Source organism: Hermetia illucens, chromosome 4, assembly GCF_905115235.1.
Source record: "Hermetia illucens chromosome 4, iHerIll2.2.curated.20191125, whole genome shotgun sequence".
NCBI classification, from domain to species: Eukaryota; Metazoa; Arthropoda; class Insecta; order Diptera; family Stratiomyidae; genus Hermetia; species Hermetia illucens.
Window position 1 is genome coordinate 76,560,380 of NC_051852.1, and position 27,317 is coordinate 76,587,696.

The 27,317-nt window shown below is 44.5% G+C and overlaps 1 protein-coding gene across 1 annotated transcript in view; it reads right to left on the reverse strand.

Annotated features, from left to right (window-relative positions):
- Nucleotides 1-244: 244 nt before the first annotated feature.
- Nucleotides 245-27,317, reverse strand: part of LOC119656053 (sodium- and chloride-dependent glycine transporter 1) — a 193,504-nt gene continuing 166,431 nt past the window's right edge. Inside the window, exons 8-12 of the mRNA XM_038062318.1 lie at nucleotides 16,991-17,228; nucleotides 16,785-16,913; nucleotides 16,513-16,722; nucleotides 15,595-16,065; nucleotides 245-379 (exon numbers count right to left, since the gene is read on the reverse strand). Coding sequence (XP_037918246.1) covers nucleotides 15,664-16,065; nucleotides 16,513-16,722; nucleotides 16,785-16,913; nucleotides 16,991-17,228 — 979 coding nt within the window. The 3' untranslated portion in view covers nucleotides 245-379; nucleotides 15,595-15,663. The remainder of the gene's footprint in view (nucleotides 380-15,594; nucleotides 16,066-16,512; nucleotides 16,723-16,784; nucleotides 16,914-16,990; nucleotides 17,229-27,317) is intronic.

The window sequence follows — 27,317 nt, forward strand, 5'->3', positions numbered from 1 at the left end:
AAAGGTACGACTCGGGTTGTTTGATACTGGCAGTTACTCTAGTTGTAACGGAACTCGCGGCTGTGAGGTCTACTTTTTCTCCTAGTGTTACGGAGGTTGACGATAAGGACGAAGATGCTGTGGCTGGCAGCACTAGATTCCTATTTGATAGACTACCTACACTATCGTTGTGGCGAAGTTCGGGCCCAATCAAGGGCTGTTTACTGGGACTATAATCGGCGGAGGGGTGTTTCTGCTTCGCCGAGGACGAACTGCTTGTATTTGCATATTTCCCATTTTTAGGATTCTTTAAGATACTTGGACCAGGGCAGCGTGAAGACATTGATTGCGATTCGATTTGAGCACCGGTGACGACTACGATTGGAGCTAATTCATATTCCTGGAAAGATATCGAAATTTAATTTTTTTTAAATATGTCAAAGAACACAGGTAACAGGAAGTCTTTTTCAGTCCGCTCGGACAAACGTAGATGTTTGTCTAGAAGCGAATGTGTCAATAACAATTTCTGATAAAAATGAACACTTTAAGCGGCTTTGTTTCTATTAATATTGATAACAGTTTTAATTATATTTATATACAGTTATTTCGGAGACAAACTCTAGAGAAGTGTGTCTCAGTGGATCGGTTTGAAAAGACTCTGCGCACACTGCACGACGGCTGGAGCAGAAGAGGCCGACTCTTCTCAATGCGGTCCCTCTCCCTCCAACCAACGGCACTTTCTCACCGCTGGCTCTCCACTCCAGTGCCGAGTTCTAAAATGCGTGGAGAGCGCCGGTGACGCCATCTACCCGCTCGCATTCGCAACATTCGAAATAAATTTCGAATGCCGCGAATCCTGCTGCACCACATCACTCCGCCCCCAGATGAAACCTAGGGGGTTTCAGCGACCGAATCCGGAACTGCGTTCCCCATCAGTCCACGAAGCGAACACGACGTTGCTTAGGGGCGCACACGAGTTTCAGCCTAGACAGGGAGACCGCCTTTTTGTGTCCACCGATCTCCAGCTGGAAGAAATGTTCTCCCCGCTCGAGAACGCGGTACGGGCTTTCATATGGAGGCTGCAGCGGCTTAAGGACCAGTGTCCAGTTCCTTGGGCGCACAGGCAGGTGCGGACGAGTGTCGGGTGAGAGGTGTGGCTTTGATGCGTCGGAGATTGTCCTTCAGCAGACGCACCAACCTCGACTCTGTGAGACCCGATCTCTTGTCGAAGACCGGATCACTTGGGAGTCTTGGGTTCTCCCCGTATACCAGCTTCGTGGGGCTGGCAGTAAATTCCTCTCGGCGGGTTGTACGTAGGCCGAGTAGGACGAGAGGCAAAACTTGAGTCCAGGACGGATCGTCGCGTGCCATAATGGCGGCTTTCAGCGTCCGGTGCCAACGTTCTAGCATCCCATTGGATTGCGGGAGGTATGCCGTAGTCCGCTGGCGTTTGAAACCCAGGAGTTTGCCTAACTCCGAGAAAAGGGTGGATTCAAATTGCATTCCCTGGCCAGTGATGACCACTGCAGGGACGCCAAAGCGAGGTATCCACTCTCGACAGAGGGCTCCGGCACAAGACTGCGCCGTAATGTCTTTCAGAGGTATTGCCTCAGGCCACCGCGTAAATCTGTCGATGATTGTGAGGCAATACTTGTAACCGTACGAGTCTCGCAAAGGTCCTACTATGTCGAGGTGTATGGTGTGGAACCGCTTGGTAGTGCGGGGGAATGAGCCCACTTCTTTCCTTACATATCTGGACTTTACACTTCTAGCAAGTACTATTTTCCTCAGTATGTCCCATAGAGTTCTCTTAAATATTTCCTACCTCTATTCTTCCCTTTCAGTACGATATTTCCTATTTTCGTTTATACTAATTTTTTCCATCGTTTCTAATTGATAGCAATAACTATTACTGTTGAGTTTGAAGATTTTCTGTGTTCTCTTTTTAAGGTTTTGTGTCTGCCACACCCGATTTGCTCGGAAACGGCTGAACCAATTGTCACGAAATTCGCTGAGAAGAGGTCTATGAATCCCGTTACATATAGCAAGTGTCGCCATTTTTGGTTGAGCTTGAGGGGGGAGAGCTGTAACATTTTTTCCACCGAATATAGTCATGTGGAGTATCAAAGGGGTATGAATGGGGCTCTGTTAGTGCCCGAAACTGATCTTATTTCTGTTATTAGGTGAAATATAGAGAAGTGAGGGTTTAAAATGTGTACCCCAATGAGTGAAGCATGATGGTCCATGAGGATATTTTAGTTTTCCGTTTTTAGCTTTTTTTTTTATTTATTTGTATATTAGTACGAATTACTCGAGATAGTGTGTGCTAAAAAAGTTTGCGGGTAGCGTCCAATAGGATAGATATTTGTGTAGTTTAGTAACAGTGATATCTACTTTAAGTACATACATATATGCTGTTGTGCACGGAGTAAAATGGAAATGCGTGGTGATGCGTAGGATCAACTTGGACGGCCAACGTTTGTTAACTTAGAATTAGAACAATACTGTTGCTTTTGATGATGATATGTATGAATGTGTGAATATTTTGCTTTGTACGAATTGAAAACTACGCATAAGGAGTTCCTCATATAAGATGAAGACAAAGCCTTTTACCTGAAGCACCCAGCTCCCGGTATCGCGACTTGTTTGTTACTTCATTTGATTTTACCTAATACTAGCTCTAAGTGCTAAGCAGTTGGGCTCGGACGATCCTACTTACAAAGAAATATAAAAGGGGCTATGGTGGCGGTCGCCCGTGGAGGGTTTATGGGAGAATCCTTCGATAACTCCCCGCATCATCGAACACGTATGCAGAATGTTTGTATGAACGAGACTTTGTGAGAGTCCCAGAACATCAACGCAAGCCGTCAGGGGTACCATACTTGTAGTTGACAATATGATCGAAATTACAACCACCTTTTCAAGACCGCAAATTTCTTTGATTTTCCGGCGCAGTGGCTCATAGTTCACCTTCTTTTCTACGTGTTCTATGTTGCTATTATAGCAGATCGCAACATCAATGATATACGCGGAGGGTCCTGTCTAGTAAACTAATTGCACGTCAGACTTGTTGTGCAGTACATGGCGATCTGCTAGAAGTTGTCGGTCCCAAAACATCTGCAATCAGAACTATCGGTTACTGCTTGCAAGTCATACCGGTAAACCGAACATGCTCCCGTGATCAGCCCCTGCTTGTATGAAAGGTTTTGGTAATTCACTTTGCATGCAACATTATGTCAATACGTATATTTTTCGTTCACCATCCGTCATTTCATTATAAGTGTTTTATAAGCTCGGGTGGCGACCACGCCGTCCTGAATGGCATACATGAATCGCTCCGTCCCAGCAAAAAGGTCCCCAGCACACAGCCAACTGTTCGACAAATGGCGTATTTGCCGTGAATTGCCTTCGACTTCCATTCAATCAGCGGATCGAAAGATCGATCCTTCAAGTTAAGTGCAGTTAGTCCATAGTCTGCCTTATAAACAGCCGCATGCAAGGAACTCGCCTGGCGGTGATTTTGTGTCTCCACGTCAATCACGCCCCTGCTTCCGATGTCTCAAGACAGGTTCTTCTTTTCCACGGCAGAGTTTGGTTGATGCATTTGGAAGTTGGACACAGTAGTGCGTACCCGCCGCTCCACGGCAATATTCCGAATGAATGAAGCAGTGAAGGGATATCGAGGATACATTTCATGCATTAATTTTCTTCTTCTCCGAGAGATCCGATTTCAATACCAGCTTTACACGTCGGAAGAATTCGGAGAATAGAACATCGTTCAGATTACCAACTCGAGCATGGGTTCCTTGAGGAGGTATTTGTAGAAGTCTATCTCGGTCATAATTTGGATGTTGAGGTCATCAGCGCTATGCCGGCGTGCGGCCCGTGATGACCTTCGGGGATGGCTTAGATTCGACACTTGTCCTATTCAAATTATACGCAGGCGATACTTTATTTGCGAAACCATGCCTTCTAGCATTGTTCAGCAGCCATGAAAGGTGCCATAGAAAAACCTAAGGAGACTCAATGAATCTGTCTGAAAGATAACGTGTTGGTATGGTGATGGTACGCCATCCTTCCATGACTGTCGCGAAAAATTTTTTATTAGTTACGTTATGACGTTATGAACTTGTAGAGGGTGGGTAAGCAAGTAATCCGTTTTGTGTCTGCGGGATCCTGCACCTCGGGGCGATTAATGCCATGTTACTCATTCTGATGGATTTGCTGTCGTTCGACCGTAGGGGAATTATCTTGCTGATCGGACGGGAGATGTGCTGGATCTTGTACCTGGAAATATTGATCAGCTGTCTTTAAATCTCGGGCGCTACTTAGCGTGACGGACTCGAATCGCAAAGATACTCCTCGCTAGTCAGGGCAGTTGCCGCAAATAATAACGATTTCAGAGTGTCGCATCATGAAAGAGCCTGCAAGTGATGGCAATTTTTCGATGGTCCGGTTAAGGACATTAAGGGAGAAAACCACTCTAGAACAGCAAATTCAAGGTAGCGTCGAAGCTTTTATGAGATCTGATCGGCTTTTTTTTGTTTCTGTACAGTACAATACAGCAGTTACGCTCTCGCTCTCTCCTCCTTCCTTTTACTAGCACTTCCCACTACTTTTGTAATAAACGTCTTTTTACAGTGGTATAAATATTGATAATATGTTGTTTAATTTTTTTGAAAAAAATTCTCAAAATTTACTGCAAAATCTTATCGGCTATCAACACGCTTAAAGATAGTAAAGCTGGCAGCCTTGACACTCATCCCACATGTTTTACGCGAGATGGTTTTTCCTGAAAAAGTAATAGTCATTATCAGAGCGTCATATGAGGGTACAACATGCCACTTGTACACTGAGAACGCGGTATTCATCAGGGTTGCATCCGGTTATTGATATTATTTCTACGACAATGGTAACGAATACTTCCGAAAAAGTTGACTGATGGTTTCGTCCAGGGCAGAGGTAACTCATCAGACCCTGGTCCACCTCTGCTCTGGACGAAACTGTTAGTCAACTTTTTTAGAAAATTGGGGTGTTTGACCCAAACAAGTCGGGAAACCGGGAGCTAGACGCTTCAGGTATAAAAGGTTTTGTGTATTTTTTTTTATAAAGAGAATTGAGTGTGCATTTGCCCCATGAAAATATCCACTTTCAAGGGATATTGACATGCATAACCCTGAAATTCCAGAGGAGCGACAGTTTCGACCTAGTATAACTACTTATTACTAAAAATTATAGTAATGTACTATTATTAATTTTATTTGAACAGATATTGGTATTGAGATTATTTCGGAGCCTAGGCACCACATAGTGGCAGCCTCCCGATTTGTTTCAGATTTTTCGGTTGAGTAGTTTCTGAGAATGGGTTCGTTCAAAAAATGGTTAATTTCAACCCCCCGCACTGCCCACCTTTTTAGCAAATATCAAAACTAAGACCTGCATCCAAAAGTACTAACCGAGACCTTTAATTTGATACCCCATATGACTATATATTTTGAATGTATGAGGACCCTCCCTTAAATTCGGCGTAAAAGGATGTAACTTACTATATGCGTGAGCGTTCACAGTTTCCACCTTTCTACCAAATTTGGTGCCAATCGCTACAACCATCTCCGAGAAAACTGCGTGTGACGGACAGACAGACAGACAGTAAACCGATTTTGATAAGGTTGGAGAGAAGAAATAAGTTGCTTTTCAAGTGGTCCCGTCCGTCATCAAGTGGGTGCGGAACTAGGACTCCCAGTATCCTCAACAGACATGCAGTTACTTCAACACCACCATATAGTTGGTATTGTTTAGTGGTAATGTTCTTTTTGCTCTGCTACATGGGAGAGCATATCGAAAGTGCCATTGTTACTGAGAAGCTCCAAGGCCTTTCGGAGACTTATCGGCGTCATGCCATCGGGATGCTCTGGCTAGGCAAAATTGCGAACGAACAATCTTGTCAGCGGACGGCACATTAAAAAGGGGCGATGACTGGTGGTCAAAGTGTAGTATAGGTCCCAGGGCGAAACGTGGATTGGTACCAAATCCTATCTCCACCTCCACGGGGTGGCGGCTGGGAGCTCTTTCTTAACGAAAAGCTGCAGAGGGAGAAGGATGAAGGCAAGTCTTCCGCGCCTAAAAACGGGACAAATTGTCGACGAACCCCGAACAACGAAGGGGGAAATGGATGCCGCAATAAACGCAGTCAACAGAGATCCTGAAAATGAAGCATGAACAAATGATCTTCACCTACAACTACCTGAAGAACATTATCATTCATACGGCCACAAAGATACTTGGCCCCAGCCGCAAGAAAAGTTGGAACGGCTGATTTGACGATGAATATAAGCTAGCTACGGAACGGAAAAATGCTGCATACCGAGTAACGTTGCATTCCCAAAGAACGCGGTGACGAGCGCTACTTATCACGATATTCGTCGAGCGGAGAAGAAAAAGGAAGCCTGGGAGAACCAACAAGTCTGTGAACTAGAAAAGTACGGGGAGCAACCGCACCAGGCATAGAAGGCGGAAGTTTTACCAACAAGTCAGCAGGATGAAACCTTATACACCTCGATGCTCATCCTGCCGAGACAAAGAGGAAAATTTGATTTCAGACAGAATGGGCATTTTGGAGCGATGGGTTGAGTATTTTGATGAACTGTTCAACAACCAAAATATCGGTGAGTTGAAGATCTCGCCAACTAAAGACGACGGACAGATACTGCCACCACCATGCATAGAAGAAACAGTCCGTGCAATCCATCGGCTTAAAAATTGTAAGTCGCCAAGAGCCGATGAAATGACCGCCGAAATGGTTAAATATGGAGACGACCAATTACACCAAGCGGTTCATCAACTTATGCTCAAGGTGTGGGACAGCGAATGAATGCTTGACTACTGGCAAAGAGGCATTATCTGTCCCATACATGAAAAGGGAGGTATCACGCAGTACAGCAATTATAGATTTATCACGTTCCTGAATACCATCTTTAAGATATTCTCCGCTATTTTGTTAGGTTGGATAGCCCCATATGCCCTGAACATCGTTGGCCCATACCAAAGAGACGTACAAACTGCCGTCATCCAGATCGAACAGGTGGCACGCGATCTTGGACTTCACATCAATGAAAGCAAGACAAAATATAAGGTGGCAACATCAGCACCAAAAACCACCAAACCAAAAACATCAGATCGCACTGGTGAAACTGGAAGAATAAAGATTGGAGAGAACTTTGAGACTGTTGATAGTTTCTCCTATCTAGAGTCAAAAGTCACAACCGATAACAGCTTGGACGATGAAATCCGCGCACGGTTGTTGGCAGCCAACAGAGCCTATTTCAGTTTACAAAAACTGTTCCACTCGAAACGTCTCACCATAGAGCAAAAGCTCTTACAGTACAAAGCAATGGTCTTGCGAGTCTTTATGTATTCCTCGGAGACTTTGGTTCTTAGCAAGAAAAATTGCGAACTCTTGGCCGCGTTCGAGAGAAGAATCCTTCGAAGAATTTTTGGCCCCCTACATGAAGATGGACGACGATTCTGTAGCCTACATAACGACGAAATCTATGAGCGATACCGTGACAGTCAGGTTGTGGCTAAAATCTGGCTCAATAGGTTACCGTGGGCGGGTCACTTAATTGTCATGGATAAGGGTGATCCGGCCAGAAAAGTTTCTACGGGCAATCTATGGTCGAAAAAGAAGACGAGGGAGACCTTACCTGAGATGAAACGTTGGCGTAGACCAGGACATCAGACAGGTTTTAGGGATATCGAGTTGGTGGACCTCGGTGAAAAACTGAGTTGTCTGGAGTTTCTTAGTAAGGCAGGCTAGACCGGATACCCGTTGTTGCCTCGTTGATGAGCTGCCCCAGGATGGCCGGGAGTGGATTGCACCAGAAACATGCAGCGTAAAACAGTAAAGGAAGGGTGCAAACTTCACGGAAAGTCCTGGAATCAGCTGAAACTCAATTCAGAAAATCGCTACGGAGGCGCGTTGGTATGGTTGACGCACTATGCTTTATTTAGCGGTCAATGTCATCATATCATATCTATGTCTACAATGTGAGGTATGTAGTATGCAAAAATGATTTATAAGTTCACTCACAAACAAATGCAAACAATTCAAAAACTGGAGGCTCGACGCTTTAGGTATGCGAAGTTTTGTGAAAGAATATTTGAGGGCAGAATTGATCCATTTCTAGGTAACCTTCAATGTATACAACAATTTGACCTATTATAACTTTGTTGGTAACAGCCGAATTTTAACGTCGGTTGGCAGTGTCATGCTTTATGTTATAGCCTATATTACTTCATGATTTTAGAGAGATTTTAGGTGGTTATATCTGTTTCAAATTTCTTTCCCTCCATTTTTAATTATTTATTTAACACCACAAAATACAAACAAGTCGGGATACCGCAAGTTGAGCGCCCGGGTAAAAAAGTTGTGTGTTTATCTTATGGGAAGAACTCTCCATGCACGGCTTTCCATTCGTACATAGCTAGAAATGCAAAATATTCCTTCATTAATTGCTAAACTCCAGACATACATATCAAAGACATAAATATTGTGTTAATGTTAAATAAACAAACGTTGCACATCCAAATTGATCTAACACTCCTTCACGCATTTCCACTTCACTCCGTGCACAAAAGCACATACGGGTAAATGTACTTAAAGTATATACCACTACAGTACCCTGTAGAAAGCGGGCAATCTGGTCAGCATTGCGCTCGAGATTATCACTCTGATTTCACTCAGGTTCCCTTTCACAGCTGAGTCGACTTGTATCCGACGTCAAATCACGATACAAGTCCCACTGGGGTCAAAGTTCCTCGCATATGCAAACCCAAATAAATTTAATTTAGCATATACTCGTAAGTATTTATTTTGGGAGCTACTTACCCCATTTATCAGTGCTTAGCAACCACAGCTAATTATATAGCCCCGTTGTAAACTTCATACGTGTTTTTCTCCAAACTGTTTCCGAAATCGAGCAGCAGTACTGGAATAGTTTTCATCCTATCAACTTGACCATTTAATTGAAAATTCTTCATTTGAGTCAAGTTATTCTTTTTGCCGAAAATGCGAATCTATTTTCAGTGTGTCGCCATTCTGCGCTTTTTCAGTTGGGCAGATTCTTCCAGCCTCCATACTCCAGATTTTTCAACTAATGTCCAAACTAGTACTAGTCTTGGAAGGTACCAATCGAGACGTTTTATTGTATCGCACGTTGTGTTCTCTGCAGGGATCGTGGTGCGTCTGGTGAAAGCGTCGCAGACGGTGTCCGATCTTCAGGGCGGAGTTGGAGAGGGCTAGGGTGCGAACGCCATGATCCGCATTTTGCAAATTAACATGCACCGGAGTGCAACCGCTCACCAGTTGCTAGCACAGTTCGCTGCGGAAGTAAATACTGATCTAGTGCTGATTAGCAATCAATACCGAAACAAGGACCCGTTCTCATGGTATCTCGACTTATCGAGCACCGCTGCCATCTGGACACCGTTCGACTTCGTGTTCTTGCCGAAGGCCGGGGGGACGGGTTTGTCTGGTGGGCGTGGTAGTGTCACAGCTGACACCGTCGTAAATTCAGTGATGAATCTGATAACGACGGCGTGTGAGGGTTCCATGCCCCGGAGAGGCCCCAGGCGCGACAAGCCTTCTATGTACTGGTGGCCGACAGAAATTGCCCACCTACGGAAGGAGTGTCATAAGCTCCGCCGTTTGGCACAACGTTTGTACGCCAACGAGGAGGCATGTGCCATAAAGGCACAATATAGATCAGCAAAAAGGAGACTCCGCAGCGCTATAAATAAAAGCAAAGCTTGCGGCTGGCAGAATCTTGTTAATGAGGTGACTGGGGACCCGTGGGGACTTGGCTATAAGCTTGTCACTCGGAAAATCGGGGCCCTGCGGAAGCCCTGCATACTGAGCACCGACCAGATGGACCGCATTGTGGGGGCATTGTTTCCCAGACACCCTGTACGGGTTCATGTAAATAGCGCGGAAAGCGTTGTGGATTGCCGCTTCACAATGAGAGAGCTCGAAGAAGCGGTTCTCACTATGAAAAACAGGAAGGCGCCAGGTGCTGATGGCATCCCGGCGGAAGTTTACAAACTGGTGTTCCGCCAACGGCCAGAATTGCTGCTTGAAGTGTTCAACGCGTGCTTGAAGGAGGGCCTTTTTCCTTGTCGCTGGAAAGTGGCCAGACTCGCGTTGATCAGTAAGGGTAAAGTAGACCTGGAGCTTCCGTCTGCATACCGACCGCTGTGTATGCTTGACACGGCCGGATAAGTGCTCGAGAAGCTCATCAGCGGTAGACTCGCTGAAGCGATCCGTGCTGCCGGGGACTTATCCGCAAGGCAGTTCGGGTTTAGAATAGGGAAATCTACAGTGGATGCTGTTATGGAGGTCGTAAATGCGTTTAATCGAGCCGGGGCACACAGCCGCCGATCTCGACGGATAGTGCTCCTCATAACGCTTGATGTCAGAAATGCCTTCAATTCCGTAAGATGGACAGATATGCTAGGCACACTAGAGAACTCCTTTCACGTGCCAAGCTATCCCTTGCGGATATTGAGGGATTATCTGAAAGACCGCTCCCTACTCTATGAAACGCTAGGGGGCCAGAGGAGGATGGAAATCACGTCGGGAGTAGCACAGGGATCCATCCTAGGGCCGGACCTCTGGAACGCTTCCTACGATAGTCTGCTGAGACTCGATATGCCTGAAGAGTCGCGCCTGGTCGGTTATGCAGACGACGTTGCGGCACTTGTAACCGGACGCACTGTTGAACAGGCGCAAAGCAGACTTGGCATATTGATGCGACGGGTAAGCGGATGGATGACTTCTCACGGTTTCAACCTTGCGCTGCAAAAAATCGAAGTAGTCATCCTGACCAGAAGGAGAATCCAGACCTTGCGTCCCATATCGATCGGAGAGTTGACTATAGAGGCAAAACCAGCGATTAAATACCTTGGTTTAATGCTCGACTCGAAGATGAGCTTCTTCGAGCAAATCAAAGCAGCAGCGGGCAGGGCTACAGCTGGAGTCGCGGCCTTGAGTCGGCTAATGGCGAATGTCGGGGGCCCTATATCAACTAGGAAACGTCTCCTCATGGGAGCAACTCAGTCCGTTCTTCTCTATGGTGCGGAGGTATGGGCTGATGCCCTTGACAAGGAGGTGCATCGTAAACGCCTCACTCGAATGCAGAGGCGGGGAGCTTTGCGAGTGGCGTCTGCTTATCGCATCGTCTCCGAACCGGCTGTGATGGTGATTGCGGGAGTGATCCCCGTTGCCCTCCTTGCCAAGGAGCGCAAAGCTATCTATTGCCGTAAGGGCGAAAACTTAAGAGAAGTGGTTGCCCGTGAAGAACGTCAACGCACCCTTAGCCAGTGGCAACTTTCTTGGCAAAATGACAAAGGGGCAAGGGGACTGCGCAGCTCATCGACAAATTAGACCCATGGTTGAACAGAAAGCACGGTGAGATTGATTACTTCCTTACCCAACTTCTAAGTGGGCATGGAGGTTTTCAGTCTTACTTGCACAGGATTGGGAAGGCGCGATCTCCTGATTGTGTGTTGTGCAATAGAGTGGCGGATGACGCTGAACACACCTTTTTCTCTTGCGAGAGGTTGGACGGCGTCCGCCAGCAGCTTTATGCAGACGCAGGGGAGCTCTCTCTCCAGACAACATGGTCAGAGAGATACTGAAGAGTGCTGGCAGCTGGAATCTTATTGCGCATTATGTTCGGGCTCTTCTTACTACGAAGAAGATTGAACTCGACCGGCATTCGGTAATAATAATATATATCTATATGGTTGCCATTCACACCCACGCATCACCGATCGCGGTAGGCTATGAGACGTGGCGACCCCTTCTGTACTGTTCCTCGACAAGCGCTCTCAAGTGCTCTTGGGGCCACTTACCCGTCGACTATCTTGGGATAGTGGGCTCCATTACGTGACGTAGCCAGCAATATAATTGCCACCCCTTTTAATGTGTAAGCTATCAACTGCCACTTCCGCCTTCCAATTATATCGTGTACGGGTAACAGACCTATGAACCAAACAAGCTCTTCGTTTCAAACAGTATCAGGCCAGTCTATCCACTTGATACGACACAGACAGGGGTTGACGAAGCTCAGAGCTTTCAAGTGCCAGTGCGAGTCACTTCCTATGTGCCACCCCCTTATAAAAACACAGAAAGAACAGTAGCACAGAATAATCTCAATTTGATGTTGGTGTTGAGATAACTGCATTTTCAAATTTTAAACAAGGCAGTTCGGTGTCACCGTCGGCAGGAACCACGCTTCCTACAATTGATTGACGCCTTCGATGCTCTGCCCATAAATGCAGACAGAGAGAGTCCGTAAGGCAGAGAACTTTGGTCTTGATTTCATTTAACTCCATTCCAACTCTATCTGCCTTTCTTTCCAAATATAGAGACATTTGGCCTTGGTAAGAGATTAAACGGACATCATCAGTGGAGTCAAGGTGTTAGAGGAAATATGTCATAATCCATTGAAGTTCACACCCTACGGACGGTTTTTCCACTCCTGCGCCAGATATACTCCCTGTTCATCCTGTCCAAAGCTTCCTCGAAATCGATGAAGAGCACGTGAAGCGAAGATCTGAACTCCAAGCACTGCAAAATGATCCGTAGGGTGTTGATGTAATTAATGCAGGAGGATCCAGAGCGAAAACCACCCCGCTCTCTGCCGATCAAGTTTTTATTAGCTATTACCTTTGCGACGGCAGGGAGCATGCATATACCTTCCAACTGTCACACTCAGAACGAATGCCCTTTTTCGGAATGTTAACAATCATCCCTTTTTTTCGCTCTCTGGGAAAGGTATCGGATTCCCAGCATTTCCGCGCGAATGGAAGCAGCAGATGTGCATTAACTGCAGGTGCACCGATAAATAACTCTGCGTATCTGCGTTCGTATCTGCTTGTTAGGGTGACTAGCCATTTCATCCGTAAGTGGCAGAACTTTACTAGATTTGGTACGGCTAAGAACTCTCGTCATGGTCGATGGTCCTCCACAGCGCCATAAAAAGAGTTGCGACCACGTGCAAATTTTTTCGTGAAGCGATATACAGTCTCGATAAGCCTGGAAAAGAGGTGATATGGGCATTCGGAAATAAAATCACCAAAAAAAAACAACAAAGATCCTCGAGAGTGGTTTCAGGAGAGCGAAAACTAGTCACACATCCATCTACAGTTGCTATGTGGCATCAAGCCTTACGATACAGGAGTTCAAGTCAATCGCGGAGCGGTTACCTACAGTGACATGCCAGTGACAACTATATACGCAGTGATCATAATCTTTGAAACCCGGTAATGTGCAAAAATAAATTGGTCTTAGAAGGCAGCTGAGGAATGGATAGTCACGTTCAGGAGATTTCAAACAGTTTCTGCCGTAAAATACAACGCTAGAGGACCATATGGGAAAGTAAACAGAATTACTAGAGGCAGCTGTGTGTCTTGAGGTAAATACCAACTCAGGCAGCGACCCAACTAAAAGTTTGTAATGAAAAAGATTCGGAGGCAAAATTCACCCCAAGTGCCACGCCCGCAACTCTTCTTCAAAATAATTGCAATTGTTTTAGCACAACAGGTGGGGCTCAGGCAACGATTCAGCAGGAGGTCTTTTCGATCCCGGAGGAGATCGAAGAGTAACTGCAAGAGATCTGTTGACGAATTGGACAAGAGTTGACTGCCTAAATCACGTCTTCATGTTTCATAAGCACATTTGAATTGTGTGTCATGGAAGGATTATTTCTCGCCCAGCGGAAGAGGCAGAGGATGGTTCGGCTACCGAAGCTCCAGAAAGCACCTGACGCATTCTCTTCATATCACCCTAGTTGTCTTTTAGACCCTATGGGGAAAATATTGCATAGGATGGTATAGAACAGGCTGCTTCTATTCGTCGAGCTAGCGGTTCATCGGAGCGGTAATATGGGAGGATGACGGGCCGAAAGAATATGTTGTGACGCCCTGGGGCACTTGCTGTGAAACATAATGTATGTCGGAGTGCTTGGTCTCTGCGTGCCAAAGGAGACAAAGTTGATTGTGTTTGCAGACAGTAGTAGTTGCGGACAACCCCTTTTTGGAAGTGAAACCATGTCTTCAACGCATGGTTACAAGTGGTTAAACTGGACCTGGCGGTCAAACAGGTGGAAGCGAATCGTTTAATACTAATCAAAGAGTACTATCAAAATCTAGGTTGATAAACACGAGATAGCCAGATTCCTGGGAGAAAGAAAAAGCAGCAAAGGACAGCGAAAATATAGTTGCCGGCTATTTATTGCAAGGGTAGTGAAAACATCCTGCGACATCCTCCTCCAGACAACGTGGGGAACCGGAGAAGGGTAAGTTCGGCATACGGGCCAATGAAGGTGTGCTGCGCATTTAGGACAGTAATGGCTGAGGCAGAGTACGTCATCGCGGAAATGATGGCTGCGGGCTTCCGCTGTACGATAGACGGCAACAACGGGGGATGATTTCGGTTATTGAGAAATGGGCGACAGAAAACACTCAGAATTGAATTACCACCTAGCAAAGTTCGTTCCAGGATACGGTTGATACAGGAAGCACTCGAATCTTTTTGGACGGAACAACTTTCCCAACTGTCCCGAATGTGCCCCGCTACATGCGAAGACCTGGAGCATATTATATTCCGTTGCCCAAGATTCTTGAACGAAAGAGAGAGATTAAAAGACATCCCCAACTTATTTGTCGGACTCCATAATCTCTCGGAGATGCTGAGGTCGAAAGCAAACTGGAGCGCGGTAAACGCTACAATAGCCGCGATACACGAAAAGTCGAAGGAAGGGGATCGAGCCCGGAAAGCGCAACGGATGCATGATTTAATCGTGCTGGTGAAGACCAAATTCCTCTCCGCGATGTAATACTTCATGGCAGTCCCGCGGGAAATGGGTGGATTAAGGCGGTGATTTCTACCTTCATGCATAAAACAAGGCGGGAAACCGGACATTGGACGCTTCAGCTATGAACAGTTAAAAATCCAATTGCGCTCCGTTTTAAAAAAAAAAAACATTTACACAAATAATTTGATCTGGAAATTATTAAGGGGATTGAATGAGCATTGGCAGAATAATTCACTTTAAATATTGCCCAATAACAAAATCAAATGGAAAGGGATCTGACACCGTGCAAAAAGTAAGCAACGATATTTCATGCGTACTTCAAAAACACTGTTAAAGCTTTTGTAGCGAAACTTTCCCAATTTGGCCTGCACTTCATTGACGGCAAATCCTAACATAGTACGATAGGATTTTAGCTGGCTGTGAATTGTAGGTGTTGCGCGAAACAGAAGACGGCAATGACTTATGACATCTTAGTCATACTGTAACTAATAGTACGTTATTTGCAAATGTATCTGCATCTTGCACCTCTGATAACCATACTAAAATAAATGTTAGGGTTAAATAAATCACCACAATGAAGATTCTTTTTGGATCGTCCTAATTACAACGAAATTTATAACAAAAGGAGGTTTCTCATATGTAGTATTTTATCCGTTTAATGTGCTTCGTGTTCCATTAGCACTTTCTGGCGGACTGCAGTCGACAGAGAATCTAAATCAATACTTCCAAAAATACTCACTTGATCGCAATTCCTTGCACCTCCTGTCGGGCGGCGATGTATGGCCGATGAAGGTGCTAGAGCCCGCTCTCAGAGCTGCAGCGCCTCATCATGGTAGCCAGAGCACACCCCGTATGCATTCCCACCACCCCCATGTGTGGGCGAATCCGATGGTACTCCGTTGGTGAGAATCCTACCCGTGGCTACACTGTCGTATCTATTACTCTCGTGCTGCTGTTTGCTATTCGACGGGATGATGCAACATGGTCGCCCAGCTGGACCCCATTCTGCCGTTGGACGCAAAAGTGTTCGGACTTTTTCCATGAATGTTAAATTTTTCGGTGCCTGCAGTGTTTGCTGGGTAGCTGTTAGAAATATAATGGAGACTGGAAGTAGGCCAATTATCCAACCGACAGCATCAGCCCAGAATGGGTAGACGTAGTGGCCGTAGGAAGCAGGCTTGTACTCGACCCAGTTGAAGAAGAGGATAAACTGCAAATGGAATAAATTATGGAAACTAATGATAATCGAATGGGAACTTTTAAAATTTTGATGAGATTGCGTTGTATACCATATATTTTTCGAGGGTGGGAAACCGACAGTCTGGAGTAATGCCAAATGTTACAGTACTTACGGTCACGGCATGTTCATAATATAACATGGACGGGGAATTTACGAGGGTCATATGAATGACTTTTGGCAGCGATGTTATTGTGAGTGAATATTACCATAATTTTAATGTATGCACATTTTGTGGCATTTTGTGGACTGCTTATGATCAAAGGAACAGGTAAGATGGGAAAAAATACGGCTTTTACGCTATTGCTTAGTAGTACAATAATTTTAGTTATCTTAACAAAAAATATACCCAAAAGAATCATTGCACCGATCGAATTCCCAAACAAAACACTTATCGATAATGAGGGAGCAAGAACTTACCAATAATGTGGCTGGAGTGATGAATCTCCACATCCATGACCAGAAGAAGATCCAGAATTTCGACCTTCTCCCGATCATTGATTGAATGTCATTTAGAAACCGCTCTGAGCCGTACATCCAAGCGATTAAGATGCACTCACTGATGGCGATCAGAAGCACGGACCAATTCGCGGCGTACTTGTCCATCAACTGTAGCCAATACATTCCGCTCTGTGGGATTAGGAGAGAATATACACATTTTCGTTCAATACGTTCATAAAATATAAACTGACGTTTGTAGTGAACCCTAAACCACCGACGTAGCCGAAAATCGACACGGCCAAAACTACCCAAAATTTGTATTGTCGTAAAGCTGGAAACTTGTCAAGAATAGCCGTGGTGACAGTCTCCATGAGGGCGAACTGTTGTAGAAAAAAAAAAACCATTTTATTCCCTAAGCAAAAATGTTGAATGAAGATTTGTATATTATGAAACTTACTTGCGAGTCCAACCCCAATGTGAGGAGCATAACGAAGAATAGCACAGACCAAACTGGTGAAACGGGAAGGCGGGTAACAACTTCGGGGTAAACGATAAAAGCTAGTCCGGCACCTTGATCCACCACTTTCTTCACTTCGACATCCAATTCGTGGGCGAGAAATCCGATAATGGAGAAGATCACTAGTCCAGCGAAGAAGGATGTTGCAATGTTAGATACTGCCACTATAAGGGAGTCTCTGAGCAAAAATTAGAATGGTATGAATACCACTTCCTGCATGAGTACTGTCAAATGCGGTTCAATATAAGATAAGATTCTGCTGGGGAGCATGAGCTTCTCCTTCCAGCGAGCTTTTCTAGATTATAAATACATATACTACGTATGCACATTTCTTTATAGTCTCAGAAAACGTGCCGAGTTATAAGTAGGCTGAAATTTTGCGAATTGCGGTTCTGGTTGATAAATAATTAAATGCGAACAAAACGATGCAAAAAAGTCCTTTTTATAATATGTAGTTTGACTATTTGAATGAAGAACAATTATGAGTGTTTGGGAAAATTGGTAACAACCCCGGCTAGCCCTGAAGGTATGCTTTATGCGAGTTCTGGAATTATGCTAGCTATTCAGAGCTTTGAAGTTTAGAGTTTATTCATCATCAAGGGAAAATAGCAAATAAAAACTGCTAAAGGACATGCGGATAAGATAGAACAAGTTGGGAAACCGAAAGCTGGACGCTTCAGGTATGAAAGGTTTTGTGTATTTCCTTTATAAACACATTTGAGTGCGAATTTGTCCCATTAGTACGTAGCACGTAATATACGCATATATTATGTGAGAATATCCACTTTTGGGTGATATTGTCATTCAAAATCTTGAATTTCCAAAGAAGTGACAACTTCGACCTATTATAACTTTGTTAGTAATAGTGCGATTTGCTCCAAACTTGGTAGGATCAAGCTCAATATTATAACCTACATTGCTGCTTTCGTGGTGCTGATCTTAAGGGGGTTTTGCAGCCAATTACTGAGAATTAAAGTAATATACTATTATTAGCTTTATTTGAAGGCATATTGGCCTGGAAGGTATTTGGGAGCCTAGCCACCATATAGTGGCAGCCTTTTGTTTTTTCAGATTTTTCGGTTGGGCAGTTTCTAAGAATGGGCCCGTTAAATAGATGATCACATTCGTCCCCCCCGAACTACCCGTCTTTCCAATAAACGTCAAAGCTAGGCTTCGAAAAGTATTGATCGAGACCTTTCATTTGATACCCCACATGACTATGTGTGTGTGTGTATGGTAGGGGAGAAGCTAGCTTGAAAAACCGTTGCATATTGTCAAAAAGGAAAAGCCCACTTCTCGTTTTTATTCGAGAGGCAGACTCCGGCTCCAGAACCCTCTTCTGTTCTTGAGCCATCGGTGTAGAAGACTTCCGTATATCCCGCCATGCATTCCTCTAGGTCTTCCCAGTCCTCTCTACCCTTCAGGGTAACTTCATATCTTCTACCAAACAAATGTATGTGGACACGAGAATCGGAAGGCATTGTAAGAACTGGATTCAGCCCTCCCAGTAACTCTTCCAATGCTCTGTGCCCCCCCACGTTCATTGTTTTCCCATGGATCTAATCGAATTAGTCTCTGAGCTGCTCTCATTGCAGTGCTTTGAATAAATATATCCAGGGGCTGCAAATTGAGTAGTGCATTCAGAGCTGCGCTGGATGTCGTGCTCATGGCACCAGTGATACCCAGACACACAGTTCTTTGCAGTGCGGCTAGTTTACGGTGAAAACCTTTTTGTCTCACCTTAACCCACCACACTATGGATGCATATGCGAACATCGGCCTAATGATGGCAACGTATATCCACATTACCACATGAGGCCTGAGTCCCCATGTCGAGGCAAAGGTCCGTCTGCACAGCCCATAAGCTGTGAGAGCTCGTTTCATCTTTACCTCTACATATTTGTTCCAAAGAAGTTTTTTATCTAGAGTGACTCCCAGATATTTCACTTCTTCGGAGAGGGGAAGGGTAGCACCCCTCATCTCAGGGAGGCAAAGTCCATCCAGTTTTCTCCTTTTTGTGAATAAAACCATTGTGGTTTTATTTGGATTAACTGACAGACCATGTCTGAGGCACCAGCTGTCTATCAAATCAACGACACGTTGTATATTCCTACACACCGTCCCAAGATCCCGATCAACAGCAAGTACAGCCACGTCATCACCATAAGTTTGAGCATGTATTGGCAAATTTTGCAGTTCGCATAGTAGTGAGTCGATCAGCATACTCCACAGAAGTGGCGAAAGCACACCTCCTTGGGGGCAGCCCTTCGTTGTTTCTGTAGTCAGGTACCGATAGACCCCTACCTCAGCGCACAGCAATCTTTGCGTTAGCATAGCATGGATCCACTTAATTAAAGCATCATCAACACCATGCGCTCTGGCGGCATCACAAAGTTTTTGAAAAGGCGGACAGTCAAAAGCCCCTTCAATGTCCACGAACACCCCCATCGCGTACTCACCATTCAAAGTTGCATCCTCTATCTTTGTGACCAAAGAATGAAAAGTAGACTCACAGGACTTTCCACGTTGGTAAGCATGTTGGTTTTCATTAAGTGGGTGTAACCTAAATGCGTTTCCACGAATGTGACGCTCCACCAGTCTCTTCAAACCTTTCAGCAAGAATGAAGTCAAGCTGATCTGTCTTCTTTGGATTAGAATAGTCATCTTTCCCGGGTTTCGGTATGAAAACTACCTTAACTTGTTGCCAAGAAGAAGGCACGTAGCTCAGAGCAAGACATCCACGAAAAATATTTCTTAGAGGTCGCTCTAAATGCTCCATACCCTCCTTTAGCATTGCCGGATAGATGCCATCCATGTCAGGTGTTTTTCATGGATAACAACCGCTTTCGCAGTGTTCCAGTTCCCCTTGCAACACTTCCGTGTTGAAGGGGTTGCAAGAACCGTCAACTCTTCCCCTACCACTTCTCTTACCCGTTCTCCCGGGTGGTGTACTTCCAGGAGGGTCTGTACTGAATCCAGTCTGGAGCTCGTGAAAGTAGCGTCGGGTTTTCTAAGAGAATCCAACTAGGCCGACTCATCCCTTTTGAGGACTCTGCACAGCCTTGAAGTCTCTTTTTCGCCGGGTTCTTCAGAGTATGCTCTAAAGGAGTCTCGTTTCGAACACCTAACGAACCTCTTATATTCACGTTGTGAGTTCCTGGAATTTAACCAGTCTTCGTTCTTGTTACTTTTGCAAGCACGGTTTAGAAGTCGCCGGGTTGATTTCCTGAGTTTTTGCAATTCGCGGTTCCACCAAGGAACCGTTTTACCGCTTTGGCCTCAGGAAATAGGACAAGCTTCTTCATAGCACTCTAAAAGTGTGCAGTTCAGAGTTTTCAATTCATCTTCCAGCGCCAAAGGAGTCCTTAGTCGCCTAGGGAACTGTACTTTATTGCCAAGAAGTTCATTGAACTTTGCCCAATCCGTTTTCCTAGGGTTCCGTCTTTGTACTGCAGACTGTTCGTCCGCAATAGCCAGATTGAATTCTAGATAGCGGTGATCTGACAGTGAGACCTCGTCTAGCACTCGCCAGTGTGTAATCAACTCTAACAATGATGACTATATTTGGTGAAAAAAAAATTTACACCCCGCTTTTGCATGTATGAGGACCTCATCTTAAATTCGAAGTAACAGGATGTGACTTACTGTATGCGTGAGTGTTCACAGTATCCACCTTTCAACCAAATTTGATGTCACTTGCTGCTACAGTCTCCGAGAAAAATGTGTGTGACGGACAGATAGACAGTAAACTGATTTTAATTTTGCTACTCGTAGTTATATAACGATGACGGTCTAGCGAAAGTGAATAGGTGAATATAGAAAGCAAATTCCAATCTCATGAAAGAGTGAAAAACAAATTTAGCTAAATACTGTGTATGTTGAGTTTAATGGGACAACCTAAACATCCGAAACGAAGTTCGTAGTGAACCTCGAGTACTGAGATGATCTAAAACCCAACTGAAAATTAATTGTGGTTTGCCAGACAATGATTGTACAGTTTGGTGAATAGTGACCGCGCTCTATAGAAATATGTCTCGATCCGTATTCATATGCTTCATTGCCTTCTTAAGCTTTGTTCTGTTAAGTAGGTGATTGGCCAGTAAAGATCGTGTTTGCCATTTTTCTTGGTTTTAGGTAAGGTAAGGTTGTTTGAAACTTTCAGTCCCTCACGTGTCATTGTACAAAACTGCACGTCAAATGCGAAATGTGGGAATGAAAGACCCTTATTTGAGAAATTTTCTATGGCCAGTTGCCAGTCAATTAAAATACTTCTCCCAACGAGATTCAAGAGCATTTATGCCAGTTTCGTAGAAGTCCAACGGTCGGGTGTTGATAAATTCGTCGAAGGCAATTTTGACACCCTCTTCGTTCCTAAATAGTTTTTCTGCCAAAAAATGATCCAAATGCTTAAAAAAGTGATAGTCGGTTTGCGAGAGGTCCAGTGAATATGGTGGATGAGGCAGAGTCTCATACTACAATTCGTTCAACTTTTCAACCGTTGTTCTGGATACATGAGGTCGTGCATTGTCGTGAAGGAGTATCACACCATCTCTGTTGACCAATCTCGGTCGTTGAATAGTCAATTTTTGGTGCATTTCCTTGAGTTGGGCACAATATTTCTGTGCATTTATCGTTTCTCCAGGTACCAGAAAAGAATAGTGGATAACTCTAGCTGTAGACCACCAAACAGTCACCATTACCTTCTTCGGATGGAGGCTCGGTTTCGGCATATGCTTCGGTGGCTCATCAGCATTGCGCCATTGCGCTGATCGGCGACGATTGTCGCATAATATTCAGTTTTCATCACATGTAGAATAGTGACATGCAAAAAGTTGTTGCTCCGTAAGGACTTGCGGTCTCCATTTGTCGATTTTTTTCACCTTTCCAAGTTGTTGCAAGTGCCGGGAAACTGTCGAATAGTGTACGCCAAGTTTCTTTGTAATGTCTTTCAAAGACTGACGTGTGTCGGATTCGCCTAGCACACGCAGCTCGTCGTTATCAATCGATGGTCCTGGATGTCAATGTGGCTCACTTTGAAGGTCTACGTCGCCTGACCCGAATTTTTCGAACCACCGCCGTGTGGTTTGTTCGCTTACCGTATCAGCTTCAAATGCGCCGTTAATGTTCCTAGTCGCCTCCGCTGCTTTATGACCGAGTTTGAACTCATACAGAAAAACTATAGGTTTATGGCTCTTTTCCATCCTTTTTTCCTTTTCATTCACTGTTATCACAACGATGGTCAAAACTGAAATGTCTCCTTGAATAAATGTAGGAGCGCCAGCTGGCGGTGGTTTGATACAGCAAAATCGCAACTGAATCACCTGACGTAAGTTTTCCTTGTTCATTATCCCTTATTTGAGTACTAAATATGTATGATGGAGCCTTTGAGCGAATGATGCTTCAAAATTCCTCTATGGTAAGCTTGGTGGAAGTGTAAAACAAAACCTTATTAAAATCGGTTTGCTGCTTGTCTGTCCGTCTGCCTATCTGCCTGTCCGTCGCACGAATTTTTCTCGGCGACGGTAGTAGCAATTAACACTCAATTTGGTGGAAAAGTGTGAACTGTGAACGCTTATGCATACAGTGACTTACATTCTTTTGCGTCGAATTTAAGGGGGTTCCCCACACATGCAAAAAGAGGGCGTAATTTTTTTTTGTTACCAAATATACTCATATCAAATGAAAAGTCTCAATTAGTACTTCTTGAAGCCGGTCTTATGTTTGACATTTGTTGGAGAGGTGGGCAGTGCGTGGGTCGAAAATGATAATTTTTTTAACGGACTCATTCTCAGAAACTACCCAACCCAAAAATTTGAAAAAAATCGAGAGGCTGCCAGTGTATGGTGCCTAGGCTCCGAAATACCCTCCATAACGATAACTGCTCAAATAAAGTTCATCCTAGCACCACAAAACTTTGCAGCAATGCAGGCTACAATATAGAGCATGATCCTACCTACCGCACTGTTACTAACAAAGTAATAAAAAGTTCATTTCTTTGCAAATTCAAGTTTTTGAATGTCAATATGCAATATGCATATATTACGTGCACACTCAAATGCCTTTATAAAAGAAATACCCAAAACCTTTCATACCTCAACCGTCCAGCATCCGGTTTTCCGACTTGTTATTGTTTTGTTTCTGTTTTAATAGACTTCTCTCTATGATAGAATCTAGGAATGGCCTATTGGACAGATAGTTTGAATTTCGCTAAGTCCATTCAACGATCGACCCCATACACGTTCTTTTGAAGCTGGCTCACGACGCGATGTCCTCTAATAAATGCTGTGGCTTTGTAAGGTTGTACGTTTCAGTCAGCTGGGAATAGCAGAGTTGCTTAACTAAGCTACTCGAAACTACTACTCTCGGAGAGAGTACTTTGGTACGATACTTACAAGAGACCTAAACAGTAAAGAATCACGCCGTGTGTTTCGTTCTCCCCTGAACACGGGCGTGATATACAATGGGATCGGGATTCGAAGAATCGATTCCGCGGATGATCTGGCTTTGGTTCCTGTAGTAAAGAAAACTGAAGATGCTGAAGCGTACGCTAATGCTATCAAATAACTAGGGGAGATGATTGAAACGAATCTAAATTTCAAAGGGCACTTGTATCGTATTTGTGAGAAAGTCTTGTTGCATGATCATGACGTTCGCGCGAATGATGCCTAACATTGAAGGCTCAAAGTACAATCACAGGCTGCGCATCACTAGCACCGTTATCGTGAGAGAGCAATCGAGGGAGGGTAGACGTGACTTACTACTTAGTGGCGCTAAAGGTGTGCAGCCCGTCAAAGACAACCTCAGATGAGTCAACGTACTTTATTATGGTAATAGTCCGTACAAAAGAGAATGAACCTACCTGAAAAGAATTCAGAATACCAAAGACTGTCAAAGCGGGGGTCACTGTAAGACACTAGACCCACATACATGTGGTTATAGGAACCCCTTGCAGGGTTCCAGGTTTGGTGATTCGCCCTTTGCTTGAATATGAATGTAACCGTAACAAGAAGAATTCAGGTGGAATATGGCAAAGTGGAGCGACAGGAACGGAAGGCTCGGTCGCTTGAAACACAGGCCTCCTCACGAATCAGTGTTATGTGGCGGCGCCGCCTGGAGGAAAGAAGGTGAAAGTACACGCTGCTGCGAATTACCGCGGCAATATCTTCCAAAAATTTCTACCTTCAGGCATAAAAGATGAAACAAACCGACATTGAACCGATTTTAATAACTTTTTTTAAACCTCAAAAACACAGTAAACTATAACATTGAATAGTTTGGTGAACACAATCATTCCAAGCGGCCTTACTTCAATCTTTTATCATATGCACAACGCCCACTTCGGAAGACAAAATGATCCTACTCAAATCACTTAGCAGGAAATTCAAGAAATGCGAAATAAAGCAAATATAGGTTTGGTGATTAGTTTCGCTACTATCCCGTGGAACAGGGAACAACCATGCACTCTTGTTTCGCAGTTGATACGGATACCATCTTGAAAGGTAAACTTAACAAACAAGAGAAGCAAAAAATGTTAAAAGGTTTTAATTAGTGTGCCGTTGAAGTCAGTCCTTTTACACCTTTCGAAGACGTCCACCTACCACTGCATCCGTCCTATAATTAGTATTGAATGGGATGGGGGAATGGGAAAACAATAACTTTGTTTAATGTTGACTAAAAATGTTTCCGGGGGAATTTTATTTGTTCTAACCCATCAGAAGCAGGCATTAAAACGCGTTCTATAATATTTGAACAATCTAACTAACAAGGCACGACAGTGAAATCCCATAAATAAACGCTTTTCGATTAGCGAACACGTTGAAACTGAATTTGATTGGTTAAGATTAACTAACGGCCTCTATCCTCAATTTAATCACTGGGCAAAATCCATAGCTTGTAGATAATTCAAGTTCAATTTAAGGGGGTCATCCCGTGTGTTGGACCCGCGGAATCGATTTTTTTTACATCAATTGTATTTAATATAGGGAAAGTGATTTCATGATATTCGGAGTCGTTCGGAAATTTTAGTGTTAAACACGTAATCAGTCACATGCCAGACAGCGTAATAAAGTGCCGTACATGCATTTCTTCAAGAAACCTAAGGTTTATTTATGCTACCACCATAGCCCAAAATCTATTCAGAGAAATTCTTTCAAATTTTTACGACTTATTCAGAACATATTTCTACGGTCCGAAAACTACGATTCATTTAGTAGTTTTTTTTTATTCATTAAAGAAGCCTTGAAAAAATACCAAAATTCACAAAAAAAAGTTTAACAAGGCACCAAAAATTTAGCTTTCAATATTTTTGTGTAATCTTAGTTTGCGGACTGTAGTTAAGTCCGTACGTTAAAATGCCGTTTACTTTTTAAGGTTTTGTTTGCAAAAATTAAAATCGGTTCAATGTCTGTCTGTCTTTTTTTTTGAGGAGGTGGAAATCTTCAAATGACACTGGCCTGGACACGCCAGCGTGTGGGATTCTTACCCACTAAAACGTCCCCCGACTCCCTCCACGCCCCGTGGAACGACCGTACGGTATTACATCACGGGGCGGAGGTAGCTCATTTTAGCTTGGTTCCTTTTCGTCTCTACGCGGCGTACGTACCGCGCTTTTCCAGTCTTATCTGCATTTCGCAGAGGATAGATACGACCATGAACTTGATCGCATCCCAGTCTTCCTGACATATTAGCATTCTTCGCACCAGATTCTCTGGTACGAGCACCTCTCCTAGAGTCTCCTCTAGGTTCTTCCTTTCCTCCACAAACCTTGAACAGTGGAAGAATACATGCTCTGGGTCCTCTGGGACTCCATCACAGTTTGGACAATCGGGTGAGGTATCTAGTTTAAACTTGAACAGGTACTGGCGATATCCTCGATGCCCCGTGAGAAACTGAGTAAAATTATAATTAATCTCACTGTGCCGTCTCTTCAACCACTCCTTGATGGCAGGGATGAGCCTGTGTGTCCACCGACCCTTTCCCGAGCGTTCCCAACGCTCTTGCCATCTATTTAGCGATCTCCCCTTTCGGCGTTCTTCGTCTGCGATAAAGGAGAGGTCGATTTCGCATTATATGCATATATTCGTCATCTCATCTGCCAAGATGTCAATGGGCATCATTCCAGAAATAACGAATGCTGCATCATCTGAGACAGTCCTGAATGCCGAGCACACCCTTAGGGCTGTTCTTCTGTAGACTGAACTCAGTTTATTAGTGTTAAGTGTAACCTGCAATGCCTTTCCCCAAACTGGAGCTGCATAGAGAAGGATCGAACTCACTACCCTAGCTATAAGCAACCTGGAAGCATGCCGTGGGACTCCCACGTTCGGCATCATTCTAGCCGGGGCCACACTCGCAGTGGATGCTTTGTCATAGACATACTGCACGTTTGGCTTATAGCTGAACTTCCCATCTATCATCACTCCCAAGTATTTGATCGCAGGCTTAGAAGTGATGATATGATTCCCAATTTAAATACGGGCAAAATTCCTGTTACGACGCTTGGTGATGAGGACCGCTTCCGTTTTTTCCTCAGCAAGTGTTAGACCAGAACTCTCAAGCGAACCCTGAACAGCACTGATCGCTTCGCATGAGTATAACTCAGCATCTTCGTGGTGCTTCATGACAACAACTAGCGCTATATCATCGGCGTAGCCCACCACCGTGGCTTCCTTCGGAATGGGAAGATTAAGAACACCGTTGTACATGATGTTCCACAGCAGTGGGCCCAGTACGGAGCCCTGTGGGACACCCGCGGAGACAACGTACTCCTGGGGTCCGTCATCGGTGTCATACCAAAGCCTCCGTTCTTGTAAATAGCTGTTGACAATACCTGCAAGATAAGCGAGAATACCAATCTTCGCCAGAGATTCCCGTATTAGGTTCAAATTGGCCGAATTGAATGCATTTCTCACATTCAGGGTCACTACTATGCAATATTTGCTAGTACTGCCCTTTCCGTGGATTGCATCTTCGGCCAAGCCAATAACCATTTTGATGGCATCAATGGTCGATCTGGCTTTACGGAACCCATACTGTCTATCTGACAGACCTCCCTGGCTCTCAACAACCGGGAGTAATCTATTATAGATTACTCGCTCTAGCATTTTGCCCACAGTGTCTAAAAGACAAATAGGTCTGTAGGAGGTTGGCTCACCTGGAGGTTTAGGCAGTAGCACCAACTTCTGTCGTTTCCATGATGCAGGAAATATCCCCTCGGACATGCACGCTTCGATGTCTGTCTGCCACAAGCTCTTTTCTTAGAAACAGC